At 38.7% G+C, this 17,910-nt stretch overlaps 1 protein-coding gene across 1 annotated transcript in view; it reads left to right on the forward strand.

Annotated features, from left to right (window-relative positions):
* LOC101857249 (NFX1-type zinc finger-containing protein 1) overlaps positions 1–17,544 on the forward strand; it is a 33,133-nt gene extending 15,589 nt beyond the window's left edge. The window contains exons 7-14 of the mRNA XM_005097053.3: positions 2,916–3,159; positions 7,458–7,682; positions 9,034–9,178; positions 9,832–9,970; positions 10,832–11,041; positions 12,036–12,211; positions 13,040–13,248; positions 15,975–17,544. Of these exons, the coding sequence (XP_005097110.1) occupies positions 2,916–3,159; positions 7,458–7,682; positions 9,034–9,178; positions 9,832–9,970; positions 10,832–11,041; positions 12,036–12,211; positions 13,040–13,248; positions 15,975–15,989 (1,363 nt within the window). The 3' untranslated portion in view covers positions 15,990–17,544. The remainder of the gene's footprint in view (positions 1–2,915; positions 3,160–7,457; positions 7,683–9,033; positions 9,179–9,831; positions 9,971–10,831; positions 11,042–12,035; positions 12,212–13,039; positions 13,249–15,974) is intronic.
* Positions 17,545–17,910: the final 366 nt, after the last annotated feature.

Raw genomic sequence — 17,910 nt, forward strand, 5'->3', positions numbered from 1 at the left:
GGTTGCAATCTGATCTGTACATGATCTCTTTTTACGAAATCCTGCCTGCTCCTCTCTTAGTTTTACATCCACGGCTTCCTTCAGTCTTTCTAGTATGGTACGACTTAAAATCTTCCCCGGAATGGAAAGGAGCATGATTCCTCTGTAGTTTTTACACTCATGCAGGTCTCCTTTCTTGGGTAGTTTCACGAGCAATCCCTCTCTCCAATCCTGTGGAAATTCTTCGCTGTCCCACATCTTGCCAATAATTCCATGAAGAATCCCTGCCGCAGTGTCGATATCCGCCTTGAGAACTTCTGGGAGAATTCCATCTGGGCCGGCTGCCTTGCCTGCTTTCTGGTGTCTTATGGCCTCCTTGATCTCCTCTAAACTAGGCTTTTCTTCACTTACCCCCAGATCAATCTCTGCTGGTGGAATGTCAAACTGTTTTTCTGGCCTTGGTCTGTTCAGCAGCTCTTTGAAATGCTCCTTCCAGCGTTCTTTCTGTTCGTCTGGATTTGTGAGAAGCTTTCCCTCTTTATCCTTCACCGGCACATCTGCGTTCTTGTATCTGTCTGCAAGTTTCTTGGTGGTTTCATACAGTCCTCTCATGTTTTCTGCCCCTGCTGCTTCCTCTGCCCCGCGCGCTAGGTCATCTACATAGTTTCTTTTGTCTTTCCGTAGGCTGACTTTTACCTCCTTCATTGCTTTGGTGTATTCTTCTTGGGCCTTTGCTTTGGCTGCTCTTGTCTTGCTCCTGTTTACCTGATCTTTTTTCTTTTTCCTTTCTTCTATCTTCCTCAGAGTGGTGGCCGATATCCAAGGCTTGTGCGCACGTTTCCGTTTCCCCAGTACCTCTTGACACACAGTGGTCCAGCCTTCTTTTATTGCCTCCCATGTTTCTTCCACGCTGCTATCCTCGCCTAGTGTTTCTAACACTTGGAACCTGTTCTTAACTGCTACATTAAACTCCTCTCTTGATGATGGCTCTCTCAGAAATTCCATGTTGTACCGGTACCTATGATTATTGACAATTCCCTGTCTTCGCTTTAGTTTTAGTCGGATGGTTGAAATGAGCAAATGATGGTCCGAAGCTACATCTGCACCCCTGTAAACTCTAACATCCCTCATTGATCTCCTGAATTTCTTGTTGACACATATGTGGTCAATCTAGTTTTCAGTTTGTTGGTCTGGCGACACCCATGTTGATTTGTGTATCTGTGTATGTGGGAAAACAGTCCCTCCTATCTTGAGCCCATTCGTTGCACATATTTCTGCAAATAGTTCTCCATTCTCGTTTCTGACTCCAGGTCCGTGTTTCCTCATGATTTCTTCAAAGCCTACATTGTCACTGCCTACTTTAGCGTTGAAGTCTCCCATTAAAATCAAGATGTCCTTCCTTCTAACCTGATCAATAGTATTTTGTAGCATTTTGTAGAAAGTCTCTTTCACATCCTGGTCCTTATCATTGGTGGGGGCATATCCCTGGATAACATGAAGGTTGATGTCTTTCTTCTGTGAACGGAATTCAGCTTGGCGTGTGTTGATAACAGAATACCTACTCCTTCTGTATGTGGCGAGTTTTCCTCCAGATGTCCAGAGTAGAGAACCGTTTCCCCTGAAGCAAGTTGGCACTCCCCTGCATTCGTCCATCTCGTCTCACAGAGACCCAATATGTCCAGTTGGTAGCCTTCCATCTGTCTTGCAACCTGCAGTGTCTTCCCTGCCTCGTACATTATACGAACATTCCAGGTGCCAAGTCTGGTGGTTTTTCTGGTCGACAGGAGGTTTCTCGGCTTGGTGGCTTTCTTCCGGCTTTCACCACCCTGCGTCATTCTACACTCCATGTTCTCTCCTCTCCCTGGTGATGAAGGTCCTCCATCTTCCAGAACTGGCAGTCGTGTTGTTTTTGCTGTTGATGTTTTTGTAGCTGCTTTTTGTTTTATGGGAAAGGGCTGCTAACCCTTTGCCCAACCGACCTTAGTCGCCTTCTACGACATGCGTGGTACGGATACAGTGGTCCTATTCTTTGCTCCCCTGTCTCTTGGACAGGGCCCCGAGAACCACACGGGTGCTAAGCAAATATGATATATCGATTTGGTCGGAATATACATTTTGATTTTTTGACAACTTTTAACGCATTTTAAAACACTCTCCTCCACGATTTTGAATGCAGATTTTTTATATGTTATAACAGGAAGCTTTATCCGTCGAACCATATGTTTTATTTTTGTTGCAATTTTTAGAGTCTACCCTTATCTTTCTTCCACTACAGTAGTAGGCGGTTGTTTACTGTTTTGACCAAATATGAATCCACACTGTGCTTGTGGCTAAGTCTCTGTACAGAAGAATTAAGAGCTAGATGAATAGCATACATACATGAAATGCCTTATAGGCTATCAGAAATGGCAAATTTTGCCAACTTCCGTGACATCCATGATTCGTCACAAAGTTTAAGATTATGCATTGTTCAGGAGGCAGATTGGAAAGCAACCCACTTTCCGGTTGATGTTGGATGCAGAGGTATTGTAGCAACTAGCGTCCGAAAGTGGATGAGTGTGGCAGGACTTATTGCAAAGAAAAGTATCGAACTCATAAATTCCCTTCAGGAGACAGTAGAGAAAGCCAGTCACTGGATCTGGTTGAAGTGAGAGGACACAGGCTGGAATGAATCGTAAGAGTTGGCTGCAGAGAAAAACAGTCGGACTAGCAAGGAGACCTCCCATCGGTGAGGGGGCTCAGTGTGTGAGAAAAGCTGTAGAGAGGAAGAGCCAGAAGCAGCGACGCATTCTCTCCTGATGATCTCCTCGCTAGAGTCCGGGATACAGAGCTTTCAGCTGTGAGCAGTGCATATGGCTGTTTTAGACTATGTTTCAAATTGTTTTTTAATTTGGTTAAAAATTTTTTTACCTTAAACTATTAAAATCTGTTCGCAGCTTGCCTTGTGAGAATGCTTGTTGCCATTCAAAGTGTCCAAAGGCGTGTGGGGCGCCATGTGCATCTTGTCTGGAGCCGTGTATGTGGAGGTGTGAGCATGCTGGTTGCCAGGAACGATGTTGCCAGCCATGTGAACGGCCTCCATGTAACATGCGGTGCAAGAAAATTCTGCAGTGCAGACACAGGTGCTGTGGCTTGTGTGGGGAGAAATGCCCAAGATTGTGTGTGATCTGTCATAAACAGGTGAGATAATAATAGTGATGATGATAACAGTAATTATATTGATATAAATAAATTAAATAATGGTGATGATGATAACAGTAGTAATATTGATATAGATAATTAAAATAAAAATGATAGTGATGATAACAGTAGTAATATTGATATAGAAATATAAATAATGATTATGATAGTAGTAGTTATATTTTTATACCTACTGATCCAAAAAAAGCTTTAGCCACTGGAAAGCCTATAACTCTCCACCAAAGTGCTCAATTCACACAAATTTAACAGGAAGCAAGCTGAACTATCTGGAAGGAGAAACATGTAACAAAAACAACAATACCTTGGAAGCAGCCGCGGCTACTCCGAAGATACAGTTCACTGTTGAACAACATATTTTTATGGTTGAAACATATATCGAAACAAAGTCCCCTATGCGGACACGGATTCTCCTCTGTTAACGGTTTAGAATTAACACCAAAGACTGTTAGAAAATACCAAGTAAAGTAACAATACTCAAGTGGGTAGCTGACTTCAAGTCACATGGCTCTGTCGAAAATAAAAACAAATAAAAAACTAGGGTCACACAGTGGGAAACTGATGCAAGTGCGCGCTCCTGAGAATGTGGCAGTGGTAATGGAGTCTGTGAGTGAAGAACCTAAAAAAATCAGTTCATCATCATAGTATTGAATTAACTATTGCTAGAGAATCTGTTTGGCGCATGTTGAAGTACGATCTGAAGTTTAAACCGTACAAGATCCAGGTACGTCAAAGGCTCAGCAAATCACTCAGAGCGTGTATCGCCCGAAACAGACGTTACATGATGCATGTCGTGCTCTAACTTTGTTCAAACTTGGAATTTTTATTTGTAAATTTGTCACAATAAATCCGGATGGTGACAAAGTACATCTGTGAAATCTTGTGCTTCTATTTCTGTTTTTACTTAACCGTTTTTACAGGTGTCTCTGTGGGTAAAGGTTTTTTTTAGGTCACCTGGTAGATAATAAAAATAATGATGATGATGATGATAACAGTAGTAATATTGATATAGATAATAAAAATAATGATGATGATGATAACAGTAAGTAATATTGATAGATACTACTACTAATAAAAACAGTGATTCATAATGATATAAATGATAATAATACAGTCGAACCTGCCATGACGGCCACCTCTATAAGACGGCCACCTGTACAAACAGCCACTTTCCATTTCCCACCTTGCGTTTTTTTCGATATAATTTAACTTAATAAAACGGGCACTTGTCCAACGCGGCCGCGGCCACCCTATTTTATCAACCCACGTCCAAATCTACCTGCGTAAGGCGGCCAGACTTTGTCAAAATTATGCATTTTCCTCTGACATTGTGGACAAGCCATCGTAATTCATTCACATGTCATTGTTGTCAGTCCCTCCAATGGATGAAACGGTCATGTTGCTTAGGTCACTCCGAATGTTTGTCCAAGTTGACCAATGGGTAACAATAAATTTTCAACTGCTGGTAAGAAAGCGTGTGATCCGTCATAACCTATAAGGCCCGCCCACAACTCAGTCTGTAAACCAAGTCCATAACAATTGAAGTCAACACAAACTTGCAACAGAAATGTTGCTCATTGGCTGAGTGGTGGCGACCCATTTATTTGTTTTACTATGACACTTGGCCTTCCTTGTCTGAAACATTTAGTTTTGTTTTGACCTTTCCCGGAACCATAATTTAAAAATAAAAATAAAACTAGCAACAAAAAGTCCCACAAAAACCGTCCTATCCTCTCCCTTCTTTCAAAAGAATTAAAACAACAACAACTACAACAACAACAACAAATTTTAATCAGCCCTATGGCAGTCCTAAGCATGAAACCACCTCCAGTTGGGACCTCAGAAGTAAACAGGTTTTTTTTGGGTTTTTTTTATCGGTCCTGCCTAAGAGGGCCACCTGTCTTATACAGCCTCTTTTCCCCTTGACAATGTGTGGCCGTCTTACACAGGTTCGACTTTAGTAGTAATAATAATAGTAGCCTAATAATAATAAAAATAATTATAATAATTATAATTATAATAATTATGTACTGCATGATAAAAGTAAACTTTAACACACCGACCACCACCTTTGTGCATGACAACAGTCACAGTGCGCTATTCCATGTTTGTGTAAGACTTACCTGCAACCTCACTGTGACCATCATGGCAGCCCTGCATGTTGTGTTCTGGGCCAAGCAGTGTAAGTGAAATTATAATAATGAGGGTGAAATATTCTTGACATTAACACTTATTAGACAATAGTTTAGGGGCTGGACCGGGATTCAAACCCATAAACTTATGGTTGCAAGTTCGGCAGTGTAACCACTAGACTACCAATACCACAAAATAATCTGTTTTGTCTGAGTTTTCAAAGTTTGTCAGACACCTATGCTTAAAAGGCATGTCAGATTTGCAAATTGAGGATTTAATGAGAGTAGACTGGCTTAAGAGAAAGATGTAAAAAATTGATTCGAATGTCACTAGTAAGTCTGTTAAAAAATTTTTTTCACAAAAGACCAATACTAACTTGTGTTCAATTTGGCTGTTTCGACAAATAAAGTCAAATTGTCATAAAGATTTCAATGTTGTAATAAAAAGGATTTGATTTGAAGTTAATCAAAGATAATAGCTTTCGTGTCAGGACGTGGTGGAATCAGGCCCTCTTCAGTTTTTGGACATGTGGAGTTATTGGTATCATTTTTCAGTTTACTCATTTGTCTTGCTTTAGATAAAAAAAATACTCATTTATCATAAATAGAAGTCGAGATATTTGTCATTGAAGGAGATGGGGGGGTCGCCTGGTTTCAGAGTTAAAATTAGTGAGAAAATGGCGGCATAAGTTTGGCGACATCCAAAGCTTGAGTGTTTTCAGAATCTGCAGATTTACATTTTGGTGCCTTAAATCAACATTTTTCAGTAAAATCCTCACAGAAATGTGTTTTTAAATGGACCTTAAAGGTGTTGAGTCAAAAAACAAAAATTTGATAAAAATTGCCTAACGCACAGAAAAATGCCAGTCTCATCAATTTCATTATTTTGACGAGTGCCTGATTTCACCACGATGCTTCACATTTTTAATTGGCTTGCATATACAGTGACAAATATTTTGAAACCTTTCCTAAACACTGAAGTTTACTGCATGTGGTAAAGTGACTCAAACTTGTGTCACAAATGACCATCTCCAACGTGCCTGTGAATCTTTCTTACACTAGATATATACAGTCAAACCCTGTTATACTGCTCCATGTTATGCCACCAGTCACACTTATCACCAGAATTTACCTGTGCTTGAAAAGGAATGTGTGTATATAAACATGCGTTAATAAAGATTATTTTGATTTTTGACAGGTATTTTCCAGTTCTAATAGTTATTTCTTTGACTTAGATGGAGTGTAAGGGCGGTTGATAAAATCATATAGATGGATATGGTCAGTGTAACCAATATCATCTTTAAAATACAGTTGAACATGCCATGGCGGCCACCTGTACTACAGACTCCACTTTCCATTTTCCCCCTTGCATTTTTTCGATATACACTGTGTAAAACGGGCATCTGTCCCAACATGGCCGCGGCCACCATATTTTATCACACAACCCCTATCACACCAAAGAAAACAACTGTCTTAGACGGCCACCCCTCTCTTCCCCCGACGTTTTGTCATAAATTATGTATTGGCCCCTGACGTTGTGGACGAGCTGTCATAAACCAATCAACTGTCGTTGTTGTTAGATAGTCTTTCCAATTGTTCATGTTGTGTAGGGCCCTCCCACTCTTGACCAATAGGTAACAATAAATTTTCAGTTTCTGGTGAGGTAAACGCATGATCCTTCATACCCATAAGCCCTGCCCACAACTCCTACACAGAGTGAGAGGAGTGGTCACTGTTTACCCACTCTGTAACAAAGTAACAATGGACGTCAGCGTAAACTTGTGACAGAAGCGTCGCTTGTTCTCCTAGTGGTGGTAACCCATGTGTTTGTTTTAACATGGCAGTCGGTCTTCCTCGTCTGACACATTTCATTTTGCATTTTGTCACCCTTGCACAAAATGAGCAACAAAATAAAAAAGCTAACAAAAAACAAACCGACAAAAACAACAACAGTGCAGCTACCTTCAGTTGGGATCTCAGAACGGAATAGTTTGCTTTCTTCATTTTATTAGATCCTGATTAAGACGGACACCTGTCTTTCACAGCCACTTTTCTCCTTGACAATGGGTGGTCGTCTTACACAGGTTCGACAGTAAATACGTAATATGTGGTAATGACACTGTTTCCCTGTGATTTGTAAACATGTAGGAGCTGATAGACACCAGTCTCCTGGGCTATGACGGGGACCCTGACACTCTGTTTATAGAGCTGGATTGTGGTCATGTGTTAGAAGTGGACTTTGTGGACCAGTGGATGGTCACTTCAACCAGCTCAAGTGAGGAAGAAAGCGATCAACTGGCTATAGCAATGAAGGCTTGCCCATTATGCAAGTCTGTGATTCGGAAGTGTCCTCGTTACAATAAGCAGATCAAGGTACTTTGTTACAGCTTTTTTTGTTTTCTTTCCAGTTTTGTTCCTGGTAAATGTCAAAGCTTAACACTTTCTCTACCGTGAGCCGCATTTTGCTGCTCACGGATGTGGCCTCGCTGGATCAAGAGCCGTAAAATACGGCTCGAGTGGTTCGCTGTCTATTCCAATCCAATAATGAAAAGACTCAAAAATCTTGGTCAATCCACGTTTTCTAAATAATAAAATGACTTCCTGTTTGCGGATATGAAAGAAAATATAGCACTGAGAGACGATTTTTAGTCATTTCAACGCTTTTTTTGTCTCCTTCGAAACGTAAAAATGAAAAGAAAAGCGCTCCCCTCACTTTAGTATTTATATGTCTCATATTTTCACTTCTATAATATGTACACATATATATAACTTTCAGCATTTCTTTGCATTACTTGAGGCAACCTACCTGTGAAGTTTGAATGATGCTGTTGTTATACTTTAAAAAAAAGATATAATGACCTTTCAAAGCCGGAAAAATGTTGATTTTTGTATGACACCTTCGGCATTGTATAATCTCTTTTAGAAACCCCAAACTAATATAATTGAAATAAATCTATAATGCTGTACCACCATCTGATAGATTGTTTTTTTAACCTTCTGTTTGATGGGCCTTATGATATGGCTTGTGTGTGTTTAGTTGGATGTTTTGACATTTTCCTTTGGTGGGGTAGGGGCGTAAAAATAAGTCAGGGAAAGGCCCTGGGCCAGTGGTGGATTTTGGCCTGATAGGAAAAGAGTTAATAATTAGATAGTTAATTACTGAGAGAGCTTTAAAAGTGTTTATGTGCTGGTATCCTAGGTTTGCTGCAGTTTTCCTAATAACTACGCTCGTATTTCACATTATATCAATAGGTTTATTTTCTTTATTCATAGACTTATGTTACTATTGTCCATAAGATTGTCTAACAGATAATTCTACTGATATAATGGATTTTTAAAGTTGTACTGTGTTTTGACCATTTCCAGTCTCTAGATAATTGCAGGGAATATTTAATTTGATAGTGGATAGTTGATTATAAGAATTACCTCATATCATATACTCCAGAGATGTAACTAATTCTAAGATGGAATGTAGCAGTGATTAATATAATCATATAAATGGATATGGTCAGTGAAAAACAATATTATCTTTTAAATAAATATGTGTGGTAAAGATGATGATAGTTAAGAGGAGGAAGAACGTATAGGAAAAAAACAACAAAGAAGAAAAAGAAGAAGAAGAGGGAAATAGAAATGGGTGTTTTTGTGTATGAAAAATCAAGTTGCCATTTTGTCATCAAGGTAATTTTTCTGTACTCATAGTATCTTTCATGTTCTTGTGAAGGAAATCTTGCGACTGATTGAGAGAGTTAAAAGGAAGTACATTGGAGATAATGAGAGACTGGATCGACTGAAGAGACAGAGGGATGACATTGCAAGGACCCTGGGAGGTCAAGATGGTTTAGCTGTTGACAAGTTCATCGCTGACGGTATGTGGTTTCTTATAGAGGTTTGTGGTTTATTCTACTGATGCAACTGGCGTTAAAGCAAAGTAAGGAAAAGGTTGTCTAGTTGTTTTTTTAAAATAAGTAGATCAAAGACAAAAGAAGGTTCCAGTAAATTCAAAGTTCTGAAAAATACTTGAGTCAAAAATCTTGTTGGTGAGTGACAAGTGAAAGAATAAAAGGCAGTTGACCCTAGTGATACTAATGGGGTCACTATAGTAGATGTGTTGTATCCAGACCGCAGAGACCAAGGCTGTACAAAGGAATTTATCACAGTGCTCTCTAAAAGAACAAAGTGGGGTGACTCTGTCTATCAATATGGACGCTGAGTTAAATTTTCATGTTTATTTAATGCAAGAAAGAGATGATTAGTTCTTCTGTTGCTATAAATATGAAAAATTTCAACAGCAACTCTTTTACCACTTGGCTGTTTCTGTCTCAGTCATGAATTATGTCTTCAGCATGCTACAATTATAGCCTTAATCAGACTTCTCAGTTGTTGTTTTTTCTTTCTTAATTCAAAACCCATTAGGCACTGTTCATTTTCTTGTCTTTTAGTTTGAGAAATTGATTTACACCAGAGGACGATGAAAAGAAAATACTATTTTCTGTTTCTTCCTCTGCTATGTAATGGAAAGGAGGCAAACTCTTGTCCCTGACAATCTTGGAGGCCCAGATCAACCAAATTCGCCTGTTCCAGCAGCTTTGTGCTTTGACACGTAAGGCAGATGAGGGACAGATCAAGTGGGGAGGAGGAGAAAGTGCTGATACATTCAGGTAAAGAGCAAAATCAAATATTTGTTTTGTTTAGATTTGTCATGGAGTACATCAGAATTTTAACATAAGAATTATTTCCCTGGTGAACTAATTTTATGGGTTTGCTTCCTTTTGAATGTCAAAATAATGGAACTGAAAAAATGGGCATTTTCCTTTAGTTTGACAATTTTTATAGAATTTTTGTTTTTTGGCTCAACACGTTTTATGGCCATATAAAACACATTTCCGTGTGAATTTGACTGAAAAACGTTGATTAAAGGCACAAAATATGTTCTTTTCCAATTTTCACCCATCATTTTCAATCGCAAATATCTCGACTTTTATTCAAGATAGATGGGTATTTTATGCATTGAAAGTAAGGCAAATAAATAAGCTTTTAGATAGCACCAATAGATCCACATGCCCAAATACTGACGAGCGCCTGATTATACTGTGTCGTGACACATTATAAGTGTCAGTTTTCAGTTGTCAAAGTTTCCAAGTTTTGCAGCCGTACAACAGGGAAGTGATGCCTGCTTCACATATTTTACCTATTATGTTAGATATTATTCCTACTTTTCTGCTGTTTCGATGGCTTTGGGAAAGTCTTTGTTTCATTCCCCCCCCCCCGTTCTTAATTTTTGTGTTCTGAAAGTTTTGGTTTGTGTGCAAACTATGGAAAAACCGTTGTTGACAGAAACTTTTGGATCGCTCAATTAAAACTGTCATCAGTCTATGAAGTTTCACTTAGTATGGAACTTGAATTAAAGATTCCTCACTGTTTTTATTTTTATTTCTCAAATTTTGTTGAACAAGTTGGAAAGTAAAATGCTTGTTTGTGGACTGTGGTATTCAATGGTACACTTTTTTTTTCTCTTTCAGAGCCATCATTTCTGATCTGCAGAATTTCAAAGCTTGGACTTTGCAGAAACGATCCTTGTTCTCACCTCAGAATAACCTTGATGCTCGGAGGGAACATGGGCGTCTCAGTATTCTGTTGGATCTAAGGAGACTTGAATTTACAATAGAAGATTACGGAGTGCATTCTCAGATACCAGTGAGACTGATGATCTTGCTAGGACAAAGTCTCGGGTGAGTCCTATTCTCATTTTTAAAAAAAGAAGAACATTTTGTTCTGGTGTCAGTCAGTAAACCAGTCCACTAATGAAGTACTCAAATAACAGTCGGTTAGATAATTAAGTCCAAAAACTCTCAAACTAACCAGTTTCTACTTGACTAATGCATTGCTTCTTAGATCTCTCAATGATGTTTCTAACTTATAAATACCAAACAACCATCATCTGATTAGAATTATTATGCAAATCAATAGTGATATCAATTGTTCCTGTGGCTGAACATTTTTCTCTGGGCTATTTCAAGTTGACTGATTCAGCCCGCAGTACCACTCATAACGGCTGACTGTCTCCTGTGTTTTGACGCAGAGCCGCTCTTCTATATCGCTTTCCTCTCTTCTTTTTTCCTTACCACTTACATTTCAACCCTTTTTTTCTGGTGTCATTCTATAGTATTTCTATTCTGAACATCTATATGCCACACTTATGGGTTTTATAAAATGTATATATTTTCTTTATTAACTTTGTGATGTCACGAAGTGGTCACATATTATTTGCGTCTGGAGTCGAAATTATCTGCGGGCTGAATCAGTTAATCCTTTATTAGTTAAGTGCTTGGTCCTGAAGATCATAAGATTTTCTTTGATTTCTGAGAGGAACTTGCAGGAAAATTAAACCTTTACACAAGCAAAAGGAACTTAGAAAAGACTCAATTCTGAATTGAATTTTAAGATTATTGATAGTGTTATGCTCCAACCGTGTAAGTAGAAGAACTTATAAAAATTCTTCTTTGTCAAAAAACTCGGAACTGCGGTCTATCCAAAGGTTCTCAATGAAAATCAGGAGTCAGCATGCACCAGAAAAAGTATAAAAGTTACTGTTGGCTGACTTTTTTGTCTTCTTTCTTCCTTTAATTTCAAAAGGTTTTTTTCTTAGAATGATGGAAATTTTAAAAGAAACTGGTCACATGGTTTGAACATAATACCACTGTTGTATGGCTGCTTCCATTACAGGAAGCTGAAGAGGTACGGGGCTGCTACTGACAAGGATATTGATGAGAGCAGACAACTGTGCGAGAATCTGCGGAAAAGTGTACCTGAATCCAATATTGCTTTGACCAGTGCAGAAAAATTGGAAATTGTCAAAGCTATGGGCCTGACAAAGGGAGCCTGGTACAAATGTCTAAAAGGTGACTGCAAAATTTCATCTCGTGAAACAGGCCCAACTTGTTGCTACTATTGATTAAGACTTGCAAGTTCTTTGAGAGCTATACAGTAGAGTAGTGGCTAAAACAGCACCTGGACATGGATGGCTGGTTTCTCTATAAATAAATCATTGATGGTCTGGTCTATACAGTAGAGTCCACTTAAACTGAGCAATGTTAATCTGAAAAGCAATTTTTTTGGTTCTGTTTAAGCAACCACTCTAAACTGGAACCTGGCTAAACCAAACGAAAATCCGACTGTCCTACCTATTTTGTTAAACAGACTCCACGTACTGTATTTACATCATTTTAACATTTTCTTTTATTCTTCACTATTTCCATCACTGTTCCTGATGTTTTCAAATGGTAGGTTGTAATGAAAATTGTGTTAACGTTTGAAAGGTCAGTCTGTCGGTTTAAATGTAGGCTTTTTTGACGCGGGTGTGTCTCTGAGTGACATAAATATAAATCTCAAATTTACTTAGAAAATCCCCCAAAATACTGCAAATATTGCCAAAAGTTTGACAAAAGTCACGAAAGCTGGGCTCACAATACTGAGTCAGAAAAGCTTATAAACAGAGTACTCTGGTGGGTAGAAGACAGTATGAAATAGATGAAAACGAAGCGCTGAATCACATATGACTTGAGATATAAATAGAACAGGTCCATACATGTACATGTAGCTGTATCTGTGAGGTTAAACAGCACTTAAACATAGTTAGCTAGTGCCACTTGTTAAATTATTAATGGTTACATGTGACATACCAGTTGTAGTTATGTTTTCTTCAAGTGGAATAACATTGATTATTTCAGGCCATATCTATGCTATTGGAGAGTGTGGCCAAGCTATGGAAGAATCCAGGTGTCCGGAATGCAAATCCACCATTGGAGGAAGGGACCATAGACTTAATGCAAGCAATGCCTGGGCCCCTGAGATGGACAATGCTGAAGTTCCAATCTCACGAAACTTTGAAGCAGACCATGCTTTAGCTCAAATGATGCAAAGGCAACTAAATGATCAGGTTAGTTTGAGTTGGAAATTCATTTGCTGTCCTCTCAAAATTGCGTGATTTCTTGTATGGCATAGAAAATAGATGCAGTCGAATCTGCCTTAACAGAAACCTATCCTGACAGAACCCCCCCCCCCCCCCCCCCACTATAAATTCCTCTATAATTACTTTTTAAAAATGGAATCCTGTTTAATGTGAAAACGGAAAGAGAAATTCCTTCCCGTCTGAGGGTTTCCAACATGGAAACTTTCATGGGAGCCAGGTGTGAAATTAGTTTGGCCCATGCCTGCTACCCTGATCCTACGGTCAGCTGAGAAAAGACTTCCTGGAATCATTGTTACATGGGGGATGGCATGAGATATCTGTGCTTATTACACCAAGGGATGGGGCGAAGGGTGAAAGCAAAGGAGATATTCAAACATTTCTGTTTTTAAAAGGTCAAACAGTGGTCCTGAAATTCAAGCACTGTTGGCAATGGATAACCAGGACTGACGCATGCCATTATTAGAGAGGATAGCACTTGAGAGGTGTGAAGATTCCTTTGGCTTCTGGTGTCTTTGATCCCACCGGCTGGGCCTCTGAAACCCACCCCCTTCTCCCCCAAAATTGCCCTGTGTAAACCGAAAATGTCTAAAACTGAATTTTTATCTGGCTCCCTTGCGATTCCATTTTACACAATTTCGATTGTGATCGTGTACCCCTTCTCTTTATTGTATGGTTATTTTAAAGGTGGGTCTTTCGAAATTCATGTCCATTTCTCATAGGATAGCCTTAAGAACTCACCAATTAAGAAGATTTTGAGAATGGTCCTTTGAGGATTCGAACCCGGGCCATTTATACCATTACTAAGCTAGTGCATCGTCAAAATTTCAGTTGTCTATCGTTTTAGTATCTACTCTTAATGGATTTCTATCATCAAGAATGTGGTAGACCCCCAAAGCCAAGTAGTATTCCTAACAGATGCCATGTCAGTACTGCAGGCAATCTCTGCCGGCAAACTACCAAGGCTACGAAAAGTAATTGAGGACATCCCATGTCTGAGGATCATGCTGAGGTGGATTCCATCACACTCTGGTGTCTTAGGAAATGAGCAGGCTGACAGGATGGCCAAACTAGGAGCACAGAAAGAGCAACCAAACAACAGCGTTAACTACACAGAAATAAAAACTATTATAAGTACACTATTTAAAGCACCCCGGACACCAGATAGCTACCATCAGCTGTCCCGCCAAGAACAAGTGATTATCTTCCGACTAAGGACACAACACACAAGACTGAGACAACATATGTACAGATGTTTTAAACTAGTACAATCACTAAGATACAAGTGTGGAGAGGCGGACCAAACTGTTGAACACATCCTTCAGCACTGCAAGACACAAAGGGCCCTGAGACAGGAAACGTGGCCAACCCCACTGACGCTTCAAGAGAAGCTATATGGGCCGACAGATGAACTGAACCCAATTTATGACAGGTACCAGACATCAAGTGTGATGCGATTGAGAAGAAGAAGAAGATGGATTTTTCAGGACATACAGCAAAAATGAGGCCCTACAAAGGGGAAGTAATACCCAATAGGATTTTAGCAGATACAATCTATCTCAATGCAGTAGTCAACAGTTCTTAAATGTAGGACACTATATATATATATATATATATATATATATATATATATATATATATATATATATATATATATTATTTGATACCCAACTAGGGCTTGATTTTATGCATGTTGGGCCCCCTCGAATTTGTTAGATATTCAAGCAGTATAGTATGTGCAACCTACAAGAATTGGCAGATTATGGAGAAATCTGTATACCCCCCGTATTATATGCAAGGTCGTGTAGGCCAGTATTTTATACATGTAGATGTACAGGGTCAGACCTTCTGCTGCTTTGTCTCACTTTCAAAATTGGTGGGGGGGGGGGGAATCTTGAGAACCCTGTTTCTGGAGTGTGGCAAAGTTTTTGTTGCACAATTTATTTATTTCTAGTCAATGTTATTATGCTTATTGTGATTAATGCTTAATTACTTGTATAAAATTGATGTGTATGACAAATGTATACAAGGCTACTTTGTAGCTTTTTATGTTTACTGTACTGCAGCATACGAAAATTATCCTTGAATTAGTATAGAAAATAAGATCTGATTGTTGGAACTTTGGATAAGTTCACATTTCACATGCCTACTCCGGCAATCGGCAGACAAATAGCTATTCAGGATATCAAAAACACTTTCTGTAACATATAAGACACATGACAGTAGTTCTCAGCCGTTTATGATTCTAATTTGAACTGAAAGGATTGTTTGATGTATATGTTAAAGAGATAAATGGCAGGATACAGAAAAGAGAAATAATATTTAGACATGGCTGGTTTCACAGACTCAGGGATGGTTTTTTTTCATATTGACTAGTTTGGGCAGAATGAAAACTAAAATTAAGAGGAGCCAAGGATTTCCCATTTATGATTGTAAATGTATTATTGTCCCATTAACACAGTTTTGACCCTGTTTGTCAGCTTGAACCAGGGAGGAGTGGATACTATATCTTGTCAAAGACATGGGGGAATCAATGGAATAGTTTCCTCATGTGGCATCAGAATGACAAAAAGCCTGAACATTACACTACTGGTATGTTGGTCATCATTTCAGTAAATGCACTACCCATAGTTCACATTTTAAATAGTCTGAGCTGCAGTCAAAACGTTATTTTCCCCTGTACTGTGTCATTTCAGTTTGGAGATGTCTAAACGGAGTTACCAGTGTGGCTGCCGTTCAACTGCAGACTGTCTCAAGGTTTGAAGACTTCCATTGTAGATCGAGACGATCTAGTACAGCCCTACAATGTGTTATGGGATACTGACTAAAGAAGTCTTGACAGATTCCTTTGGCTTCTGGTGTATTTGATAGCTTGAACTTTATGAGTACACTTGTGTGATAAAGGAATTTATAAGGAAGAGATCATGGTATTTGACTGTGTAATGTTGCCATAATAGATCCTCTTGTTTCATTAATAATAATTTCTAAATGATTCATATTATAATGCTATTTCTTGTGTGTCATTACTGTTTGAAATGTAATTTTGACAATCGATTTGTATAGATAACAAGTTAAAAAAAAGTAAACTCTGCCCCTACAGCAAATGCTGATGTCTATTCAAGTTCATACATAGGCTATAGGTGTTGCTCTTCAGGGTGTCATTATTGTGCATGTTGACGATTTTATCTCACAGATGAGCAGTATGATGTGCTTTGATTATTTAACTTTTTAATGTACATATTGGAAGTGTTGTCAGATGCAATCTGTATTTTTTTCTCTCAAATATAATATGAAATGTCATATATTAAAATAATGATCATTCATATTGAGAGTGCTGTTACATATAATATGTACAAACTACCTAGTGGACGAACATGACCATGATGATGGAAAGACATCAAACTACCAGCTGACGGTAGTCTTTAGTGAACCCGGGAGAGCTGTCCAGTAAGCATCATTTATGGAAAATATCTCAGATGTGAAGATGGCGCAAGGCTTTTCATTGCTAAGTACCTACAAACCGATGAATAGAAGGGCACAGCTTGTTCACTCAACAGGTGAGGGAACCTCTCTTAGCGTGAGCTACCTTTCCCCTTATGAGCTCTGAACACTCGCCTAATCTTGCGGTAGTGTAAATCTAGCTGTCAACTGAAGGGAGCTCAGGTGTTTGGGTCCTCTAGGTTTAGGATTAGGGCTCAACAGTGTTAGAACTTCCACAATATGGGCAAGAAGGCATATGTAAGGCAGTAAGGTGAAATCGGGCGCTCATTAAAATAATCAAAGTGAAAAAACTGGGATTTTTCCGCTGGTTTGGGAATTTTTATAATTGAATTTTTTTTTTTTTGGCTTCACACCTCTCTAAAGAACACAGGATTTTACTGAAAAACTTTGATTAAAGGCACAAAAAATGTAAATTTTCAGTTTCCACGGACTCGCAAGCTAAGGAAATACCTAATTTTTTCACTAATTCATGTTTTTCTTCTTTCTGATCCTCATACCTTTTTTTTGATGCACAATAATTTTCCACCAAATGCTTTGGTAATGGTCTTATTGTTTACTTGGAGCTTTGCATTCTAAAAAAATAGCTTGTGTGACATAATCCTGTAAAAATCATGTGTAATGCTTGCTAGTCTTTTTTGTTCGAAGCTGAGAAAAAAAATTATTATTACTGTCACAAATGCTTGAATTTTGAATGATGGTGCACCATCATATTCAAATGTGTTGAAACTGTACATTCCAACTCGCTGTTTAAAGTCATCGGCTGACAAAAAGAAACTACTTTTACCGTCTATGAAACTTAAAACAATCGGTAAAAGGGCATTTAAATATCAATGCCCCAAGATCTGGAATGCTTTGCCCAGTAGTTTAAGAGAGATCAAATCCTTTAAAAATTTGTTCCAATGTCAGGTAAATTAATTTGTGTTTTTAACACTTTGCGGTCCCTTGGCGCCGGTGAAAATTATATGTTCCGGTCTCCTGGCGCAATATTATATTCTGCGCAAGGCCCGAGAAGTCAGTTGCTGTCGCTCTCCTGGCTGGGTGACCGGATGGGGTATTTTGTACTGCTGGCTCATGGCTGTGTGACTGCAAAGTGTTAAATTTATTTTTTTGTCCCCGAAATTACTATTTTTG

This window comes from Aplysia californica, unplaced genomic scaffold, assembly GCF_000002075.1.
Source record: "Aplysia californica isolate F4 #8 unplaced genomic scaffold, AplCal3.0 scaffold00145, whole genome shotgun sequence".
Classification (NCBI taxonomy): domain Eukaryota; kingdom Metazoa; phylum Mollusca; class Gastropoda; order Aplysiida; family Aplysiidae; genus Aplysia; species Aplysia californica.